Source organism: Bombus pascuorum, chromosome 7 (assembly GCF_905332965.1).
Source record: "Bombus pascuorum chromosome 7, iyBomPasc1.1, whole genome shotgun sequence".
In the NCBI taxonomy this organism is placed as follows: Eukaryota; Metazoa; Arthropoda; class Insecta; order Hymenoptera; family Apidae; genus Bombus; species Bombus pascuorum.
In genome coordinates this window covers 15,178,418-15,201,082 of record NC_083494.1, presented here as the reverse complement: position 1 = coordinate 15,201,082, position 22,665 = coordinate 15,178,418, and the positions used below count along the sequence as shown (strand labels likewise).

The 22,665-nt window shown below is 36.8% G+C and overlaps 4 protein-coding genes and 1 long non-coding RNA gene across 13 annotated transcripts in view; 2 read left to right on the top strand and 3 right to left on the bottom strand.

Moving 5' to 3' along the window:
* LOC132909290 (arfGAP with SH3 domain, ANK repeat and PH domain-containing protein) overlaps nucleotides 1–5,772 on the bottom strand; it is a 57,117-nt gene extending 51,345 nt beyond the window's left edge. For all 3 annotated transcript variants that reach the window (XM_060964037.1, XM_060964046.1, XM_060964040.1), the window contains exon 1: nucleotides 5,025–5,772. In XM_060964037.1, the coding sequence (XP_060820020.1) occupies nucleotides 5,025–5,150 (126 nt within the window). In that variant the 5' untranslated portion in view covers nucleotides 5,151–5,772. The remainder of the gene's footprint in view (nucleotides 1–5,024) is intronic.
* Nucleotides 5,773–6,303: 531 nt separating this feature from the next.
* On the bottom strand, nucleotides 6,304–7,223 carry LOC132909325 (small ribosomal subunit protein eS19-like). The gene is made up of 3 exons (XM_060964106.1): nucleotides 7,124–7,223; nucleotides 6,876–6,946; nucleotides 6,304–6,733 (listed from the first exon to the last, which is right to left on the bottom strand). The coding sequence occupies exons 2-3, from the start codon at nucleotides 6,944–6,946 to the stop codon at nucleotides 6,340–6,342; spliced, it is 465 nt and encodes a 154-aa protein (XP_060820089.1). The 5' UTR covers nucleotides 7,124–7,223; the 3' UTR covers nucleotides 6,304–6,339.
* Nucleotides 7,224–7,580: 357 nt separating this feature from the next.
* Nucleotides 7,581–13,277, top strand: LOC132909320 (persulfide dioxygenase ETHE1, mitochondrial). Of its 4 annotated transcripts, none has more exons than XM_060964100.1 (6): nucleotides 7,581–7,645; nucleotides 8,737–8,881; nucleotides 11,456–11,641; nucleotides 11,966–12,054; nucleotides 12,711–12,921; nucleotides 13,069–13,277. In XM_060964100.1, the coding sequence occupies exons 2-6, from the start codon at nucleotides 8,737–8,739 to the stop codon at nucleotides 13,122–13,124; spliced, it is 687 nt and encodes a 228-aa protein (XP_060820083.1). In that variant the 5' UTR covers nucleotides 7,581–7,645; the 3' UTR covers nucleotides 13,125–13,277. The 4 variants fall into 4 exon arrangements, with proteins under 4 accessions (XP_060820083.1, XP_060820080.1, XP_060820079.1 ...); XM_060964096.1 differs by having other exon boundaries at nucleotides 7,616–7,840; XM_060964099.1 differs by lacking the exon at nucleotides 7,581–7,645 and adding an exon at nucleotides 7,951–8,165.
* Nucleotides 13,278–13,562: 285 nt separating this feature from the next.
* Nucleotides 13,563–14,344, bottom strand: LOC132909340 (uncharacterized). The gene is made up of 2 exons (XR_009658525.1): nucleotides 14,237–14,344; nucleotides 13,563–14,030 (listed from the first exon to the last, which is right to left on the bottom strand). It is a non-coding gene; the product is annotated as an uncharacterized LOC132909340 (long non-coding RNA).
* Nucleotides 14,345–16,337: 1,993 nt separating this feature from the next.
* LOC132909296 (amyloid-beta-like protein) overlaps nucleotides 16,338–22,665 on the top strand; it is a 52,206-nt gene continuing 45,878 nt past the window's right edge. For 2 of the 4 annotated variants that reach the window (XM_060964055.1, XM_060964053.1), the window contains exon 1: nucleotides 16,401–16,682. In XM_060964055.1, coding sequence (XP_060820038.1) covers nucleotides 16,626–16,682 — 57 coding nt within the window. In that variant the 5' untranslated portion in view covers nucleotides 16,401–16,625. Of the gene's footprint in view, nucleotides 16,683–22,665 lie in introns of all 4 variants that reach the window. The other 2 variants (XM_060964052.1, XM_060964054.1) reach the window with 2 other exon arrangements.

Genomic DNA, 22,665 nt, shown 5'->3' with positions numbered 1-22,665 from the left:
TTGCTTAGAAACGTACAAGCGTTTGCTGATTTTTCACAGTATTGATTACAAAACTTAGCAATTTCTATAGAATGTAATTATAAAATTACGGATAAAAAAAGCTGTAGCGAGGTTCTATTCTTTCGTATTATTCTTTAATCGATAAAATTAAACTAGGAATAAAATGGAATTAAGTAACGGAATTGATTCTTAAAAATTAAATCCTTTTGTGTTACTTCGGAAGCATTTTTATTCCCAAGTTATGCCTTAAGTAAACTGCGAGTTAGATAAAAAAGAAGAAGGTTTTTCTCAATTGATAAAAGGATTATCGCGATTAATTGAAACGACGATATCCAAAATCGGATAATTCCACGAATTTTAGCAAGTTTTTCTATATCTATCGATAATCTATCGCATCCCTAGGAAGGTGATTTTTTAGTCGTTAATTTATTTTTATTATATATTTTGTATTCTTTATTTTAATATTGTTATTTGTCTCATATTGTTACAAATCGATCAAAAATTTCAAACACTGATAAACTACCGTGAACTACTCGACGAGATACTAACGATATAGATATTAATTTATTTAATTATTTCGATATGCGAAACTTCGTAATTTTAGAGAAATTTCGAAAACATATTCGATTTTGTTTATTCAACTTCAATTACAAATATAATAAATGAAAAATTAATCTGCTGTTAGCGTACGTATATTAAGTGAAAATAGTACGCGTAACATTATTCGATACTGTTTCACCATAACCTCTTATTATACAGAGCTACTTTTAAATAACATTTTTACACGAGATAAAGAAAACGAATAGATTGAATAAATGCACTCGTGACTCTCAGATTACGCTAAACAGTATAGTATTCGTTGCTGATTTATTGACTGTAATAAATGAATGTCAGGGGGGAGCATTATTTATTGTCACGATAACAATGTGCTATTGTACCACATATTGCGATAATTTGATCGTCCGTAATTTTATTTATAGATACGTATTTCTATTAGCTTCCATTTTATGCTTGTGCATAAATTAAACTAGGTACGAATTAAATTAAAAGTTTCGTTTCAAGAATATTCCTAGAACGAACAATATACATAGAAAATAATAACGTTCTGCTGCATCTATTACTCTACCATTTCATTTCATTCTTTCTGCTAACTAAACCTCCAAACAGACTATGCTCGTCGAACATATAATTGTTTAAAAAAATATATTTGTAATATATATTTACAAAAGAAAGAAAAAAAATAAAGTCAACGTATAATTATTAAAAAAAAAAAAAAATTGCCGTAGAAGAAAGGGGTGACAGAAATATCGCGTGTAACGTATACTTTACATTCTGCAAGTTTTGCAACCAAATTCCTATTTCTCCGCCAAATCCTGAAATAAACTACTACTACTACTATTACTACTGCTGCTGCTATCACCCGAAATTTCACTATGAAGCAACGAAGAAACAATTCTACGAATAGTTTCTGATTATTTTATAACTGTCGTATTCGGGTCATCGAAAGTTTTATGATATCGAATATTGTAGCGTGCGAGAAAGTGGTTCGAGTAAGTGATCCCCCCAAATTACTGGAAGCCATGCCATCATTCTTGCCTCTATTATTATACGTTACGAAGAATACTTATTCTATTTGCGTTATTATTATTCCGTGAATTAATCGTGTCGATGAATCGAACGACATAGAATTAATATTACCCTGTTGTTTACGCGAAAAGATAAACAAGGTGTCCTTGAAACAGTTGAAAAGTCATGGATACCATTACGCTATATGTAAATGCTGTATACATGAAATATAAGTGTAATTATAATTTTAATATAAACGATTATACGTCTGCGATCGTTTCTTCTGTCGTTCTTTAATTCGGATAAATAATTTAAGAAGGGAATTTATAATCGAGCTTGGGATCGCGTTATACGTATAAATGTATAATTACGTTACTTTGCATAATGCATCGTTATAATTTCCGTACAAGTGTTTATCGACGGAGAGAATTCCGCGCTATCGACTTTAAAATCAACGCTAGCCTCAGCCAGTGTTCCTTTGTGAAAAGAAACTTCGGTTTAGTAATTCCATGCATAAATTCTACTTCCGACCGCACGGCACACTTTCCGCGCCAAGTTTCCTATCTACGTGTGTTACAAAATACGCCCACGTTTCGATAATATGTAAAGGAGAGGTGTCGCAATGATAACGTTCGCCTTATCACTCCTTACTGATTGTAATTAAACGCCATGCGAACTAATCGAAACGCGATACGTATGCACAGATCGACCCAGTTCACTTTGATAAACAAATTCTGCTGCAGCCTAATAGAAAATACATTTTTCGCTCGCAACATGTAACATTCTTTGTTTGTAAACAAGCGTACGCTGTATCTAATCTATTAAATGTATTAAAAATTATAAAGCTTAAAATTAAAAAATTCGAAAGTTATAGTTATATAGAAAATACTTTATATATCTCGATCTGTTATAAATCCGTTAACGTTTAATTTAAAATTGTACGTTCATTGTTATCTCTTTTGCTTGTCTAAATCGATGTACATTCTTGTATTACTCGATCGATTAATTTCTCAATTTTTCTTAATATACAATGAAATAAAGTTAAATATTATTTTCGATATTTGGTACGAAGACTAATATTTAATAATTCATGTAATATCGATATCGAGTTAATAGGTATTCAGCACACGTTAATGCGTTAATATTTTGCGTTGTTTGTTTATCGTGTTATGCATACATTTTCCTGCAAACGTAAACGTAATATTTTATAACGCGAGGAAAAAGGACCTTGCGAGTAAACAAGATTCCGGATGATATTAACGATTAATAAGCGATTTGCAACGATACATATAATACCGATATTTTATGGACAACGTCAAAAATATTACCGATCGAGAACTCGTGAAAAAAGTTGCAACTGGTAAGTAAACAAACATGGTGGATAGTCGAAAGAATATGGCTCGTCGTTAAGGTTAGTGCGACGAGACGCTATGGGCGCTTCGATTTAAGCAGCAGCCATCGGTGAAAATTTTCACGACCTCGAGCAACTTGGAAACGGTTCTCGACTACTTTGGCCACCGATATACGTACACGTTATTTCAGCCAAGCAGCACTATCCGCAAGAATTACGATGCCTGTTAAATTACGAAAGACACGCGCAATAACATTCTTCGGCGATAATTACGGTTGCCATATTACGACGATTCGTTGTTACAAAAGATCTATTAGCCGCATCTGCATGAATCGCGTTCACCGGACGCCTTCTATTCCAACGAAACGTTTCTATTTTATTCCACGCGTTTCCTAGACGCACCTTGCGTTATCCTCTTAATTAATCTGACTCAAAGTCCGGCCATAGATGTAACGCCTTGCTCGTAAGAGCACGTAATACTGCGAAAATACACTATCATCGATCAGCAGACCGTATACACGGTGCCCGAGAAAATATACGTATAAACATTCCTGGATCCCGGTAATTCGAACGATTCAATGCGTGCACCAGTGCCATTAACACGGCGCACGGCGCTAAAATACTTACGACGAGCCTCTTTAGGCCTTACGATTGTAACATTTATCTAATTAAATATATATGTATATATATAGTAATTTTGAATGTTTATTACTATGTAGAAATCTCTCTACCTTCGATCAAGAAACAGGAAACTTACGCATTTGTTTTAAATTCAATAAATATCTTTAATTCTTAGATGAATATCTGGATCGATTAATTGTACGAGGAAATCTTCCAAAATCTTTCTCACATTTATATAAAACTAATCAAATTTTACATATCGATGTGTAGATTATATACATATATACGCGCCATTATATACATATATATATACATATATACGCGCCATTATATACAAGCGAATCTATCTTATCTGCTAGCATAAAACTCGTGTTTTGTATTGTTCCGTTATTGCCTTATCTTTTTAGCTTTAGTTTTGGTTCCAGCGTTATTATGAAGAATTTTTGCCGTGTAACGGACAATTACACGACCGTCTATTACTCTAAATAAATAAGTAAACAAATATCTTGAAAATATCTATGAAATACGACCGATCGAAGTGAGACCAGAAATCTCATGAAAAGTTGTACAAATGAAAGAAAATTGATCCTTGGGTCTAAAACGACTCGTCGATGGCCGTGTCGGGCGTTGAAAATTGCTTGCGGATCATTATTTTCCTCTATAGGAAGACTTACGCGAACGAAATACAGCAATGACGGCATGTCTGCGTGCATTACCCGAACTGGAAGTCGCGAATCGACCGTAAGCGACATTTACATCATCGATACGTGGAAACTGCGCGAGAGATGCAGGCTAGAAAGAGAGAGCACGGTAGAAGTTGCGTGCAGCATCGAAAGACATTCGCAAGAGGTTAATGCGATGCGTGTTGCATCGAAAAATCGTTACATCAATAGTGTTAGTGGATATCATAGGTAAGGCATACCCATGAAGTATGTAATTGTGGAACGCCCACGCATTAGAACACGCGCTCGACCACCGTACTGATCAGAAACCTCGGTAAGGTTACGTTGGATATACGCTTTTCAACATAGGTTTTGATGGTCGACAAAAAATGTACTTCAATTCCTTTAACGCTAGAACTATAACTAGACTATAACTAAACCTGTATCGAAGAGTTCCAACCGATAGATATATATCGTTAAAAATCCTGAAAAATCCACTATTACAAAATAGACTGCGGATATTTATGCGGAAATTCATATTTTGACGAGTATCATTTAAGACAGAAGGAGAATTATTGGTAGAGAATTGTCGTAGTCACTAAGAATTACAACGAGTGTTATATTTTCGATATTTTACGCATTTGTCCGTGTCCGTGTTCGTATTCTTGCACCATTAAATTTCTTATAAATGCATAAAAGTCCACAGGCCAGTTCTAAATGTGAGAGATTGTAAAACTGTAGCAAATCGAAATCGAACATTTCGTCTATTATGATGGTTCTAGCGTTAACGAAGGGAACGTGTATGTATGTAAGCGAGAATGTACCTCCTCGAGGGATGTGATTGTCTGTCTGCATTGTGGCATCCGCGAGACGAAGGTGGATGTCGTAGGCGAATTGTAATCCTCCCTCGTCTCCTCGACGAACTCACTTACGGCGATTAGGCCCGGCATTTTTTCCCTCTTTTTACCTATATTGGCCAAAATTGTGGGGAGCCCCCGAAATTTGTCACCGGTCTAGCACTGTTAGTGCCGTTACACACTCACTTCACTCGTCAACACCACTCACTTCACCGTTTCTCCGGTGCGCACCATAAATTCCGCGGGAGGGCTGTCACCTTCTGTCTCCTCCCAATGCCGTTTCCCGTGACGCACGGTAAACGTCGTCCCGGTGCGACGAACGGACCCAGAGAGGAGCGCCCGCGGGAGGGGGGAAGGACACAAAGAGAAGAAGGAGAGGGAAGGGGGTTGAATAGAGGAGAAGAGAGAAAGAAAATTCAAGCACACGGTCGTCTGTCTTCTCTACCAGCGAGAGACACTTGCGCGACACGATTATTTCTTTAACATTTTGCTTGATCGGAGTTTCCTGCACTGACTGCGAGGAAACATAGTTCGCACCTTTTCTTGGTTCGCGCGGCTCGCGTTGCATACACACTTTCACGCGCGTACGCGGCTGCGTCCCAGAAAAATCCCTTTACACCTACTCGCCACTCGATCTAAAATCAACCTGATCGGTGCCGAAACGTTTTCGTCCACGGTCTAAGTTTCACTGAGGCGGCGCTGCGTACGCTCGCACCTTCACCATTGAGCTTGCGCTTAGGAAGAAGGTCGCTTGTACCCGGATTCATTGGTGCTGTCATCTTGCGACGTTATTGTGATTTTCAGCAAATTAATTCCGTTCCAATTTGTTTTGATTTATTGCTTGTGACGTTACAAAGATATATCGTGTTAGATATATAATGTAGAATATATCTAATTATTTATTAATATTGTTGTATCAATGTTATTTCAGAATCATAGATATAGTAACACTAAAAATCTTATAATTTGTAGAAATGTGAATATATGTATACTCAGGTGTATGTCCAAGTTTTATTATTGTAATTACCTTTTCTGATTTGTGAATAGATCATTATAGCTTTACAAACACACGACGATTAAGAGTACGGTAACAAGTATTCAGAAATAAATTGTAGCATCAGGCACCAAATATAATTACACGTTTCTATCGAAGTTTACTTTGATTATTCAATGTTTAACTTAAAATTACCAAGAGTTAAATTAAAGTAAAGCAAATAAGGTTTGGACACAAGTAGAGCTATCAAAATACAATTTTTTCATTTTTATTATAGAAACAGAAAAGTTAAAGAACAAGAGTCTCTTGTAGTTTGAGTTGTTTTTTGCTTTTTGCCTTCACTTGTGCAGCAATGCGATCTAAATCTCTACGACCTTGACTGGTAAGCTTACGTCCACCCAGCGGAGCTTTTTCAATGAGTTTCAGTTGTTCCAAGCTTTGAAGAGCTTTACGGGCAACACCACCTGCAGATCGGCAGAAGTGGCTGGGATGGGTGCCATTGCGTTTGCGTCCTCCAAAGATTTTTGTTACTGCTCCGACACCAATTGGACTACGAATATAAATATGACGAACTAAAGCCGCGCATCTAATGTAGTACCAATCTGGATCGTACGGGGCAAGTTCCTTGAAACGTGCAGATTTTACAATGTCAACCCATTCTGGCACTCGCATCTTGCCAGTTCTAAAATATTAAACAAATCGATAGTTATAATACTTAAAAAAATTATGGGTATATATATATATTTTGTTGTTAATTTATGATAAGCGTCTATGTCATGAAAATTTTTTAGGTTAGTTACGTCTATATAAAAACGATTACTTACTTTTTTAAAAAGGCTGCGAAAGCTTTTACGAATTTGTGCTGGTCAACGTCTTTAAGCGTTACAGATGGCATCTGAAACAGACATCGTAATCAAAAATTGTCAACAATACAAATATTGTACAGGTTTACTCCACATGTGTATTGTAGCAACAATATCGTAGAGTTCAATTAAAGTACGTCATGTATATAAATATACATGTAAATATTATATAAAGTACGTTAATTACTTTGTATTATAACTTATTTTACCTTTCTTCCTACAATAATATGTCAAGTTTTGGAAAACTGAAGGAAAACTGAACGAAGTAGAAACGAGCTTTGTCCGAAAGCCAACCGGAAAGAGAGTAGCAAAAAGATGGTGCTAGAAGCAAATTGTTAAATGGCGGCACTAACAGGAAACGACCATGAAATTTCGATACATAGAAACGTGTCTTAATAAAAATATAGTAGACTATTTGTTTGATCGATAATCAAAATATACGTAATTAAAGAATATAGTTTATATTTTATCTTCGAGATTTTGAACCTTTTATTACTTCTTCGATTATGTTAGGATATAACAAAATTTAAATAAAGTTTCGTTTATACATGTAAATACATTATAGTAAGTTTCATGACATATACAAACGAAGGGTTTACAAAGTTTACTGATATTATCAAAATACAAACTAAATACTTGATAAAGATAACGTAATTGCAAAGATGAATTTTATTTTAATCATGACGTCATTTTGATTTTGACAAACAGCGCTGCTGAACGTGTAGTTACAAGTGAGAACATAAATACGTTGTTCCTACGACATAAAATAGAGATTCCATTAAACTTTTGATATGTTTAAAACTTTGTGTCAACAGTATCTAAAATCTTCGTTTTCTAAATATAATTTAATCACTATGAATCCCTATTGTAAGGACGTAGCGTTAACGGAGCCAATCCCTTTCTCGAAAGATTTTCTTTTTCGTCAAGTAAGTCAATAACTGCGCAGATTTTCGTTCTGTTGTTGTGGTTGTAGCGACATCTGACGATTTCTTACGTATTAACAGTTTCAGAGAATCAATTTTTACGAATTGAGCATTTTACGTTGAATGTTACTCTTTTATTAACTTGATTTATGATTCATACAAATCTTGTTATTTGTATTTAAATTTTGTAATATATATTATTGCTCTACTATTAATTTTATGAATTACGTAACGACTGTAGCTATGACATTTTTCTTGATAGTAAGGATATTTTCAATAGTATTTCGATATACAAATACTTCAAATTAATCGTTATCCACAGTAACCGGTAAGTAATAATTTTCAACGGCTTTTATCGTAAAGGAATTATTGTAAATTATACAAAGTTATAAACTTACGTGCAACGTGAAATTATGTAAAATCGTGCAATTACAATAAAATTATTCATCATTAGATTGCGGATTTTTATGCAGATTCATATTTTTGAGAATACAATTGAAAGAGTAGAGTTTCGGTAGAACGTTATTTTACCTATCGAGTATTACTAGATATTTTATTCGTTTTTTCAGAGTAAGTGCTTTCTGTGCAATTTTGCTCTTTCAAATTTCCCATAAAAATTCGCAGTCTATTCGTTATCGATAACGTAATTACACAGTATGTAGATTTTTCTAAAAACGATGTCCCACAGAATAATTTGATAAAGAATCCTATGCTTTATATAACTGTGTAGAATTTTAAGGTAAATTTCGTCTATACCAATACTTTCATTTTGTCATTGCATATACATAATTATATATACATAAATTTTATCAATAATCCTAGTCTATCGTAAATCTTGCATAAATTTCAGTTTACCACTTTCGAATCCCATTTTAACAAGTTTTAATTGAAATTCTTAGATGTTCGATCCCGTGTCCAGTACGTATACTTATCTATTGGCCGACATCAACGATAAGACCGCGATCTTAATTGACCCGGTCATCGAATGGGCAGAACGAGATAAAACCATTATTCAGGAATTGGGATTAACGTTAAAATATGCTAGTAAGTTGAGAGTATAATCACGTTCGCAGAAATCATTCTCCATTCGTTGTTGCTTGAAATTCGCGGCAGTACCGGAAATAGGTTGACCATTTTTTGCTGCACAGAAAATAAAATTGGATTCACGGAATATGTTTTCCCAGGCGAACAAATTTTTCATTCTCGAGAAACGACTTTGAAAATTATTCGAGGGTGAATATACTTTCAGCTGGAATAAAGTTGAACGCTTTTCGTTATAATGCTTTCTGGTCTTTCGCTAAAAATATATGCGAAAAAATTACTCTTTGTGCTCGTACATAGTAATATCGGTCAAGATATTTGTAAAAATGCTGTCAAACAGGGATGCGCTAACGGGAGGCCGTAAATTTTTCATTGCAACGTACACATCTACATGTTCGTGCTACTAACTAATCGAATTCGTCGCACTGCCAATATGTAAATGATTAAGTTAGCTTTAAATTAATCATTGTGATATTACGATATGCTCTTTCCTATCATATCGATTTATAAATTTACATCCATTATGTGCGAATATGTACCAATACCAGAGAATCGTAATGAAATTTAATCAGTCGATATTCAATCAAGCATTATCATACATGAATCATACATGAATCATATATGAAGTACAGATTAACTATCCGGTTCGATGAAAATTGATTTTTTAAGGACCGAAAATTGCGTTGAACGATATAATCGGAGGGTACGGTGAAAAAGTGGTGCGTGTCACAGCTGTGATAATTTTTCATATTTCTATATTAATCACCGGTTTGCGCATTTTACCGTTCGTTTTATTGTCGTCGCAAATATTTCGTAAAATATAATCCCTCTAAAAATATATTTGACACAGCCTTTGCATATAATTCGTAGCACTCGCGTTTCGTCGTTTCGAAATATAAAGATCGACAAATTAGTCGTTCGTTAAAATCAAAAGATTGCCATTTATCGTTTGTTTCGACTATTACATCCACTAGTTGAAGTAATTGCAATTCATGTCAAGTTAAAAAAAGCATCGAATTTCACGAGAAAATTTTCTCTCGAAACGCGTTTCCTCTTGTAAATTTATAATATTGTAGCGTACATAAAGGTACGTTTCTTTTAGAACAATTCCATTGTTCTCAATTTTACCATGATTTTCAGTTTACCTTGTAGAGAAGCGAAGCGCATCAAATCTTGTTTGGACGTAAAAGCTGTGTGTTTAAGTGCATTATTCGGTTGATTTGTTCCGACTGCGAGGAACGAGCAACTAAATTAACCATCAGTTGTTTCAATCTGATTACATTGCACCGGAGAAATGTACGACAGTTAAAGATCGCGTACGATGAAACAAAGACTCGAACGATTTAATGTACCGCGTTGATATATCTGCTGGTACAATAGGTCAAAAACGTTCTTGTCGGTTAAAACTTCTTAACTGCAGTCTATTGAGCGCGAGTACAGCAGCCGGTAATTCAATAATTTAAATGAAGTGCCGGTATTATTAAGGAAACCGTGCGCTTAATTGTTCAAATTGCCACTCGAAGTCTTCTATACGAACTAAAACGTAAAAAAACAGTCTCTTGAAAACATGTAATTATATGGCCATCGGCTTATTGAAAAAGTCAAAGAGCACAGCTTTATACATCGTGTACTGGATGTTTCGCGTAATCGAATGGAGCTGCATACATATCGAAAATAAATAGAAATAGACAAAAGTTTCGAGCGGCATAACGATAAATTATAGACAAAATTTATGTAACGAATGAATATTAATACAATTAAGACAGATAGCTGGAAAAAGCGATATTCAATTTTATGTAACGTATTGTGAAAATAACGAATGAAAATATTGGCACAGATTGGCTTTTCTTGTCAAATCTGATGTTTTGTAAAAACCATGATTCTTTGTTTAATCTTTTCTCTGTTTTTAGAATATAACTTTCTAACTAGAAATATTTAAAGTTCGGAGGAAAGTTTGAAAGGAAGGATATAATTTTATTAAAAAAGTAAGGACGTTGCAACTCGTCTTTCTGAAATTTGTTCGTACTTCTAACAGTTTTCAAGATATTAATTTCATTCAGTTCGACGAAACATCCAATGGACATAGACTTACGACCGCAGTAAGACTCAAAGTAAATTCAAATGGAACTTTTACCATATTCCGCGTCTTCATTATCATTTTTCTCGATTCGTTGCCTCGTAATTTCCTTCTCGTATTTTCTAAGTTCTTACCGATTTAATTGACGAACTTAATAATTTAAATGGAGCTCTCCGGCGCTCCTTTTATATTTATCGTTAGCTCTTACAAAAATTAATGAAAACGTCCGTGGAAACCGTTCAACGACAAGTGCTATCGCTTGCCTGAGATTTTTAATACAACGGAATCTCGATTTTGCGGTTATATTTTACTCGAAATACTGTTCACGTTTCCTGTAATTCGATTATCCGGTTTTGCTGTAACTAATTACTTCGAATAATCAAAGTTTCGCTGTATTATAAATGAATGGCGAGAAGGAGATGGACGATAGTGGTCGACAAAGAGCGCTCTCGTGTGTGCACATGATCACTGATAACCGTTTGGATAAACGCCTTTTGCAGTAAATACGCATATGCACGCTGATCATATCACCGGAACAGGAAAGCTGAAGAGTTTGTTACCTGGTTGCCAGTCAATGATATCACGTAGCAGCGGCGCTAAGGCTGATATACTCTTGAGTCCGGATGACCAAATAAGCTTCGGCAAGCATAATTTACTGGTGTTGCCTACTCCCGGACACACCGAAGGTCAGCTATTCTTTTTTCGTCACATTAAAACCAGGTACTCGTGCTTAAGAATGAACGCCACTGCTCATAAATACGCGGACATTTTATTCGACGAGAGAATTTTGCTTCTGCGTAGAGACGTTTGGCGTAAAGTTGAAACGAGAGATCGTGCGTAATGTATTTTCTTCGAAACACCAGGTATTTCGTGCCGTTAGAGAGATATCAATTAGATCTAAAATGACGTAACGAACGCAGCAGGGTTAAACCGCAAGTTTTCAATGAATTTGTATCCCAATGCATCGGAATGCCAGCCAGCTCATAATCAATACATTCGTATTTTAACAGGTTGCGTTACCTACGTATGCTACGAACAAGGTGTAACATTCACAGGCGATGCTTTGTTGATACGCGGATGTGGACGAACAGATTTCCAGGTTTGTGCGAAAGAAAGATACCTACGTTATAATAAAAGAGTTCACGAGTTAATAATTTAATAAGTTCATAATTCTGACTCTAAAATTACGACGGTAAAATGTGATATAAGATATGAATACGACTATAATTTAAAAATCTTACGATGCTGTAGAAATGTAGAGATTCAGAACGGATTTATAATCGTTCCTAGTTGTTCTTATAGAGCCTGGTAATTATAATTTATGCAAAAGCGTCGAATTAGTTCGACATAATATCGTTGTTTAATACGCGGTATCACGAAGAATCTCAAAAACGTCCTAAATATCGCGTTTTACGTAGCGTGGTTAACTTATTAACCGCAAGGGGATGGTGCGGCCCGTTTAGTCTCAAAATCTGGCGACGATATTTTACACGGGAAACGTTGAAGTAAAATTGTGCGCAGGTTCAATATCGTACACGGTAACTCTTGCATACACGGGCGCATCATTTATTTAGACGCTAACAAGTTTAAAAGCCGACGTAGATACATTGATACTTGAAACAGTTTGCTCCAAATTTCGTCAAAAATCCGTAAATTCACGCGCACTACGCGTACGTGTCGTAAGAGAAACGCCATTTCATTGCTTCATATTCGTATTTAACGAAATTAATATTTTGCAATTTTCTTGCATTACAGGGTGGCTCCCCGGAAGTCTTGTACAATTCGGTTCATTCGAAAATCTTTACGCTGCCAGCAAATTTCAGACTGTATCCTGCCCACGATTATTCTGGTAGAACGGTAACCACGGTGGCCGAGGAGAAGGCCTTTAATCCTAGATTATCTAAATCCCTAAATGAATTTGTCGACATAATGAACAACCTTAATCTGGCGTACCCAAAAATGATCGGTACATTAATTTGCTTGCGTGTCGTTTAAAGCGCGAGCCTTGATTTTCGTTTGAAAACGTTGTCTGGAAATTTACGACGGCGGCTGACATTTCCGCTGGCTACATTTTTGAACTTTCGTAATGATAAAATCTGTTTAACCTTTGCAGACAAAGCTGTACCGGCGAACAAAGTTTGCGGTCTATACGAAGTTGCCAAGGAATAGAAACCACGAAGAGATGAACCGGGTGATATTTTTACGTTCATCGATCGGCTTGTTGTTAATTCGATTTGGTCGTTTTGCGTACGATAATAGCGCATAATATTAGAAGAGTATCAATCGCACGGTAAAAATAAAAGTAACAGTCTAAAAGCGAAACGGAGTGGCCCATCGTTGTTAATTAATACTCTCGACCTGTTTAATTTTGAAATTTGTGCTAGTATTAAAATTAAAATTAAAATTCTACGTAAAGAAACGCAACGTCATTTCCAACCCTTTTGTTCTCATTAAACGTTATGGCCACGTCTTCTAAATAACGTATGCTAAATTTTATACACTAATTAAATTTCCACCCGCGCACAGCGTAGGTAGCCTGAACTCGACGCACAATTATAATTCAAAATAATTCCAACCGTATTTATCGCAGCGTACCAACCGACCGTGTTCTTATTTCTCGACCGAATCATCCATAGTTCTACCGTAAACGCGTTATCGTTGCTATCCTGTACAAAGGAGATTTTATATTAGCATAGGTAAACAAGAAAGAATTAATCGCCGTGCGAAAGTGGATATCAGCGGCGATGAAAAGATAGCTCTGGTTAAAATTTCGCCGATTTTACGACGTCCCATCCACTCAGCTACTTTGACGTTTATAGGCGGGCTGATTTTCTGAAGCACGCGAAACGAAACGTAAGGCGGTAATAGAGACGGAGGCTGCTGTAATCGGGTAGTTTAAACGGGCTGTCTTGTCGAAACTCGGGACGAAGAGACCCCCATGGTGTGCCGCTGGTTTCTACTGCATAGCTGAGGGTTGAAATCGATACCGTTTCCAGGGTAACCGGTGGGTACGGTGGCCGACACACGGGCAAAGGTATGGGCCAAGGCTATCTGCTCGTGCGTTTTCATACTCTTCTGAAAAAAAAAAAAAGAGGAAGAAACGGACAGAGATGGTTAGCGGGGTAAGGAGGAAGAAAAACAGACGAAGCCACGCGGAATGTGTAATTTCTCTGGGTCCGATGGCTTAGACGGAAAATAGAGAGAAGTCGAACGCACGGGGTATGCGGTTGGTTAACAAAAATGAAATGTCAAGAGACGTTTGTTAAGGCGTACATACTTACGTGCACGCTTCTCTAAACCGTAAAAACGACAAGAACCGGAAAGTGAGCGGATGCAACGAAACAGTGTTGGCAATTCGTCCGGTTTAAAGAGTCGTTGATGCGCAGATATATATGCCGCTCACGATATTTCATTCTATACCGTTTGATTTTGTCTTCGTGTACCTCGCCGTTCCTCTTGGCCTCGCCTTCATTACGTATTATAGACGTATGAAAGTATTAGAGACGAATATAAACGATGTCGTAGCGTTGTATATTACACTTTGTGTATTAATAGGGCTATTACGCACCCGTATTAGCGACGATATTATGTAAATGCACAGTAAAAAGGTAGTAGCCCCTGAAACATTACAACTCTATCATCTTTAACGTTTGGATGTTCATCGGCGGATACATAATTCGAATCGAATCGCTTTTTCCTTAGTCGCACCCATTTCTGAGGATAATTAACGACTATCGTAGCATACAATTGCATTAGAATGATTCATACGTTATATTGCACTAGGCTAGCCTGCTATCGGGTAATCGTAAACACATCATAACGATATTTACATCAACAATATTTATAATGGACATGCTATTTGTGACAAATGTCGATTACATTGCTGCACTAGATCGTTGCGGGTGGATTAGCTGGAGAAGGTTCGCGTCCAACTGAATCATTGCTTCGTGTTTTAACGCATTAACTACTACTAACTTAATATTACGTGCTTCTACAGCTATGGCCAGATAGATCAATTATCAAGGAAATCGACGAAGAAGAATTTTTCCTATCATCCGAATTAGATAAAAGTAGGCGATAATAAACGACGGTATCCGAAAGCAAACTTTTCAAATTCTTCGGTAACGCGCAATTTCTCTAAATCGTCAACCTGATCGAACGACCTTAAAAATATTCGACGATGTTTCCTTTCAATCATGCGCACGTATAGTGAACGCGGATACTAGGTTTATTCTGGTTTTCTCTTTTTTTTTCCTCGTTTGAAATCGAAACCCGAGGTGTCAGTCGACTGCGACGGATGACGCGCCAAATTCTCTCATCGCTCGGTATTAGCCAGTTCTCTATTCGTTGGCTGGACAATTCGGTTCACCCTATTAAATACTTGAAACGCCTGAAATATAGATGGATTGAATTTATGGTTTAAGCGAATATTTATGCAATTATACGTTGTTAATCGTATACGTATTCGGAATGGTAATGAGTACTGTACGATTCGGTCAATATTTATTACATATGTTAAAACGCGATTATTATTCGATGATACTAATGTTATCAATTTAATCTTATTAAATTTTAACGATACACGGATATCTTAATTATAGTGTAAATTACTTTCGCGATATATCGATTCGGCATTTCAGTTTCTTCTTATTTTGTACGTTTCATCGACGTTGTAAATTTTTAGTGAAAAAAAAAAAAAAAAACGGGAGAAATTTTCACAGAAAATAAACGAATGTTTCGAGCGAAGATCGAACGCAAATATTATACACATCTTTTTCTGGATTTTCGTATGTTGAATTTGTTTTCCAACTTTACATTTAAATATCACAAAATTCTGTAAAACGTGCGCGCACGCGCGCACGAAAACAAAGCTATCGCAGAAAACATTTTCAAGGTGATTTTATAAATAAAAAACGGTGGTTTGTAAACTCGTTTCTAGAAAATAATTTATAACGGTTCTTTTTTTATTAAATTTCTTAAAATACAATTTTCCTAATCTAAATAATGCATCGTAGATCGCGATTACACGTATTTCCTCAAAAATACTGTACTTTAGTTTAGTTATTTTTAATTAGAAAAGTGATATTGTACGTCAGAAATAAAACAAGAAAATTTCGAAATACTCGTTTTAATTCATCGGTTCGTGTAAAAGTTATTCCACCGATTAATATTAGTAGTCTGGATAGAATAGAGCAGTCAGATGTTTCGTTGAAAGCAACATTTCCGGCGGAAAATCTGTCGAAAGTTGACAATTACGTTCGAAGTATGTAATACCGTTTAAAATCACGATATTCCCGCTACATTATCGACTGACCATTGCGCGCATGTGAACGCACCCTCCGGCGCGGTCATCTAGTGACAGCTTTTGATTGGTCGAATCGTTTCAGCGGCACCGGCGCCGCGCTTCACCTCCATCTTGATTTCTCGTGAAGCGACCCACCCAGCAGCAGTGTCACAGTAGTACGCTGTGCTCTCGTATACGGCGGGTGAGTGGTGGCTTACATACAGCAAATTGTTCAGCAACGTTTCTGCCGTTTGTTCAGTCAGTGCGTCGTCGTTTTTTCGTAGAAGATCGAGACGAGTCAGGGAATCGTAACCGGCCTGAAATCGAAACGACACACATAGACATCGTGCGGGGAGTTTTATAGAGAGACGACCAAACGAAGGAAGATGAAGGGGATGCTGGTGCCCGCACTGCTGGGCGTCTTGATGGTCTGCCGGGTCCAAGTGAGTACCTGTATCAATTTAGCAATGAAATAGAAGAAACATAGAACAGATAACGCGTAGACATACGACTAATTGGAATATATGGCCTCGGACAATTTATTCGCGACTAGTCTCGATGACAATTTTTATTTTTTTACCCTCTCGTCGAACAAGCGGCAAATGTCACGCGCAACGCGCATCACGATCGATGTAGTAGCCACGGTGTACCTGTCCCGTGGAAATTCCCCTTAAATGCTTGCCAATTAAGCCGTGTGTGCTACCTGTCAAATTGTTCATGGTGCTTCGATCGATGCCACCGCACGATGCTTGATGCGTTCATTTAGAGTGCATTATACCGTGTACGGCTCTGTAACGATCGACAGCTCGACGTTACGAGAATGTGTTTGCTTTCGTTCGAGGACTACGCGATACATAACCGCCTACTGGACTCCAACGCTCTTTCCATGCGACCAAGCGGCATTAATCCGATCTGACGTTATATATTTCACGATATCCTGTCCTCGCTACTTTCCTGGCTATTTTAAACGTTAATGTCATATATCGTAATGCGACGATACCAATTCCTCTTTTTTTTATCTAATCGCCTAGATTCTTGATCGGGAATCGAGTTTAACGAGTGAAGATTTCTTCGCGTAGAAATTCTTGGAATAAGACTATGTTAGATGCTGTATTATATTACATAGGTACTATATCAGGCATCAGAGAACGGAGCTTGTACGAGAGAAATTAAAACGAAAGGTGTATACGAGGAAACGTATAATTCAAAAAGATAAATTATTTACTACTTGTTCGTATATTTTGTAAAAATCATTCGAATTCTTAAAACCGCACTAAAACGTTATACGTTTACGAAACTCTTATGAAAAATTACGAATTGGTCATTTTGACTACCGTAGTAGTTCCAGTATCAATTGTTAATTTTATACACATCGAATCGTAATTCACGTTGTTAATCGCCAACTTACGGGCGATCACGAAAGGATCTTTTACTCGTCGCATTCGAAATTTCTCTTCTAAGATCTTTAAGTAACGTTCGATAAGAACATTAGCTTAAGAAATGCAATAATTATCGACGAGATCGTAATTCGTGGATTTCATCGGGTCGTAAAACGACTGTAAATCGACTTTCAACTGACTCACGTTGGAAATTTTGCTCCGAGCGTCCTTATGTAACGTTCGATAAGAATGTTAGTTTGAAATTCTGGTTGGCAAAGTGTTAACAGTGTCGGAGCGTCGCCGCGCAACTTTCGGTGTGTTTTTTTTTGCCGGGGTGGAAAAAAAGAAGCACGGTCCTTAGGAAGCGTTCGCTTTTAAAACGTTTCAAAGCGCACCTATCTCGGGGGAGTAACCTTGTGTATGCGCAAATTATCACGCACGAACGAACATAGGCAAAACTACGGAGGCACAGACAAAGCAAAGAGATTGCAAATACGTAAGTCGGGAAACGGATTTGCGAACGATTTTCTCGTTAACGTTAATTCCGTGTGACAGTTCAATTTACGTGCTCGTTCGTCGCCATTACTACGAAATAGAATCGTGTCTAATAGATGGAAAAGTTCGTACTGGCAAGACGTGTCGCACCGTTTGGTCATGGAATACGACCACGGAATACGAAATAGGCAAGATCGTCTGATTAACGAACGAAAGTCACGGATAAATAGTACGATGACTACGACTTTGTCGATCTTCTGATTTTTATCATATCTGAAGTAAACCAGGGAGAGCAACTTGTTCGGTCCAATGACACAAGCCTTTCGTCGATGCGTAGATGACAAACTTTTTTTTTAATTTTTATTTTGGTTTTTTTTTACAATTTGTCCTGAAGGACATTTGAAGTGTTATATCTTATTGGTGAAAAAAAATAAAATAAAATAAAAATAAATATAGCATGTGGGTGGCTACCCCCAGCGGGGTGTCAGCTTCGTTTTTTCTAAATTATATCTTTTATGACAAACTGACCAAGTTTTGCGGAAACTTCGATGACTTACCTAGCATCTAGAATATGAAAATCGATAGCTTCGAGAAATGAATATTTTTGATGGAAATATTTTTCAAAAAAACGTCGTAAGGAAATTTAGTAAGAGTTACGAAACTCGCGTATTTTATCCAATTGATTCGCTTCTTCTGGATATTCCCTCAACTCGTTCTTTCTTCAAAATTTCTAAACGAATTTCAGAATTTCAGAACAATTTACGTAATTGTTATAAATCATCGAACAAATCACGATTATACTCGATGTACTCATTCTTAAGTCCTTAAATGTACAGTTTTTCAAACACGAATAAAGGAATCCTATACTTCGTTCAACGCGTTCTTCGCGTACGTCTCTTTTACGATATTGTCCCATTGTCGGACACAAATATTTCGATTGGCGATCGGAATAAAACTTTTATTCGTCGGCAACGGGTTGAATATCAGAATCAAATCACCGCAGTGAACCGAAAATTCATTGAAGCTGCCACATCGGTTTTTCTGGATATTCCAGCGGTTTTGTACTCAACAGCAATTACGATCTTCACCTAGATTCGCCACGTAGCTAAAGGCACGCGGTGTCGCACGATTGAAACGCACAGTTAAAGATCTGCCGTGCTTTTCGATGTTTCCTCATTTCCCGTGGTCCCATTTCTCGCCGTAAAGCCTGGTTTTTACGGAATAAGAAAAAAAAAAAAAAAAAAAGAAAGAAAAAAGGGAAGGAAAGAGAGGAGGAAAAGAAGAGAAAGAAGAAGAAGAAAAAAGATATTCCGTCGCTTAAATGCGGCTCCTTGTCCCCATGCTGGCGTACGAGAAAATGCTCTGGTAATAGAGGACGGAGTAAATGAGGACGAAAGAGTTTCAATGCATTTTTCATTTTTGACGCAGATTCTTTTAAGGTCACCTTTCACGTCGCTATTTTCTCTCGTTTTTTCGTCCGCCCCTCTTTTGCCTATTTTTTTCTCTAGTTTTTCTTTTCCTCTATTTATCCGCTTTATCTGCTTTTTCTCCTTTTTTTGTCTCGCCCTTTTTAATCGAACTGCGTATTAATACGCTAACGGAATCGATTGCGCAATTATTACGCCGAATGGCAAGCGAATGCAAATGATTTACTCACGCGAAACTCACGCCCCGCGATAATTTAGCGACGATTAATCGAGTGGCTGGAAATGAAAATCTCGCGCAACGCACCCGAGTCCCAGTATCCAACGGCTGGATGCGCCAAAGAGTTTGTTACGAAAAAGGGAGCGGGAAATACGTTGCAGTTTATGCGATTCAGCCTAGTGGTTTGATAAATTGCGCGAATCATAAATTCATGAGAATGCCGGTTTATTTCGCTATTCGGCGCCCCTTGTTCCAAATGTTTCGCGCGTTAAGCTACTAAGTAAGTATGCAGCGTTCGGATGTTAAATACTGATTAACTAACGAGCGAGCGAAACGAGTTATCGTTTGTGCAAATTGCGAAAAATCCGATAGAACTATGGATACGCGTTTTGGAAGCGCATCTGATAAATCAAAGACGCGCGGCGACATTCTATAATTCGAGAAAATATTTGATTGGCAATTAAATGATCGCGGACTTTGTCAATACCGCCTAATGACAAAATCCGCAATAACTTAGTTGCTATTCTAACTGATAATTCGTTACAGGGATGTGGGATGATAATTGCATTTATTTCTTTCTTTGTTTAAAATTTCACAAAATTAGTAATTGGAAGGAGAGATGACGACTTTCTATAATTCGAGAAAATATTGGGTTGGTAATTAAATGATCGCGGACTTTGTCAATACAGCCTAATGACAAAATCCGCAATAACTTAGTTGCCATTCCAACTGATAATTCATCACAGGGATGTGGGATGATAATTGCATTTATTTATTTTTTTCAAATTTCACAAAATCAGTAGCTGGAAGGAGAGATGACGACTTTCTATAATTCGAGAAAATATTTGATTGGCAATTAAGTGATCGCGGACTTTGCAATACCACCTTATGACAAAGTCCACAATAACTTAGTTGTCAACCCAACTGATAATTCGTTACAGGGATGTGGGATGATAATTGCATCTATTTCTTTCTTTGTTTAAAATTTCACAAAATTAGTAATTGGAAGGAGAGATGACGACTTTCTATAATTCGAGAAAATATTGGGTTGGCAATTAAGTGATTGCGGACTTTGCAATACCACCTTATGACAAAGTCCGCAATAACTTAGTTGCCATTCCAACTGATAATTCGTCACAGAGATGTGGGATGATAATTGCATTTATTTCTTTCTTTGTTTAAAATTTCACAAAATTAGTAATTGGAAGGAGAGATGACGACTTTCTATAATTTGAGAAAATATTGGGTTGGCAATTAAGTGATCGCGGACTTTGTCAATACCGCCTAATGATAAAATCAGCAATAACTTAGTTGCCATTCCTAATTGGTAATTCTGATGATAATTCGTCACAGAGATGTGGGATGATAATTGCATTTATTTCTTTCTTTGTTTAAAATTTCACAAAATCAGTAGTTGGAAGGAGAGATGACGACTTTCTATAATTCGAGAAAATATTGGGTTGGCAATTAAGTGATCGCGGACTTTGTCAATACCGCCTAATGACAAAATCTGCAATAACTTAGTTGCCATTCTAACTGATAATTCGTCACAGAGATGTGGGATGATAATTGCATTTATTTATTTTTTTCAAATTTCACAAAATCAGTAGTTGGAAGGAGAGATGACGACTTTCTATAATTTGAGAAAATATTGGGTTGGCAATTAAGTGATTGCGGACTTTGCAATACCACCTTATGACAAAATCCGCAATAACTTAGTTGCCATTCCAACTGATAATTCATCACAGGGATATGGGATGATAATTGTATTTATTTATTTTTTTCAAATTTCCCAAAATCAGTAGTTGGAAGAAGAGATAATAACGAAAAAGGTGAAGGAAATTCTCGAAATTTCTTTTCGTAATGGCCGCGCGAATTGAAAAGAACTCGGCATGGCAGGACGTGGATGTATTTGCAGAAGGAAGTGGGAAATGAAAAGCACGCGGGAAAGGCGCGTTAAGTTCGTATTTATTGATTTTCTGGCAGATTTGTCGAGAGATTCGACGCGAAGATTAATGACCAGTAAGTCTTGTTCGAGAAGTCGATTCGCGTGGTTATTAACTTGGCGAACGGTTGAGAACGAAACGGAACTCGCCTTGTTTTTCCACGGAACAACCCCTTTGGTTGCAACGCCGGTTTCTCTTCTGCTTGTGAACGCTTCGAGAGCTTTTAACAATACGGTGTTAATAAATCGTCAGAGCACCCGTAAGGGCCATTCGGATAACAGACGGTGACGTGAAGTAGTTTCACCGGTGCTTATAAATTAACAGCTAGCTCGACGACCTAAATTTAGGTATTTGTATTTAACATCGACCGATACACGAAACACAGTACAAAATCGTAGTCGAATTCCTCGCGTATGAATCGATACGCGTTTGGCTACTTTCGTGCGCTACGAATCTGCAGCGAAATCGAGAATTTTCTGCACCAGAAACGTTATTATAACGATCGTTGATTAATTATCGACACGTACCACGAATTTCCATGCAACTTCGTTTATTTTCCAAGTACGATCGAAGGGATTGTTGCAACGAGAAAGTATATTAGATCGTCGAAAAAGTATCTTTCGTTTTCTGAGGAAATAACAGATGCTTTATATCATTTTATCGAATTACGTATAATTCATTTTGTTTCGGTGGAACATTTTGTTTAGAGAACGGCTCGTATTCATAATTCGATAAAATAATATAAAACCAAAAATGTCGTGCGTCTGTTAATTCCTTACAAAACGGAAGAAACTTCTTGGACAAGCTAATAGTTTGTCTCCTGCAATTTTGGTAAAAAGCCGCTTAAAATCGATAGAAAAGCAAATTGCTTTCCCAAGTGTACTACAAATTCCTAGTCGACTAACATCGTTAATATATTACTTATATATATATATTTTTATTATCATATTAGTAAGAAACTT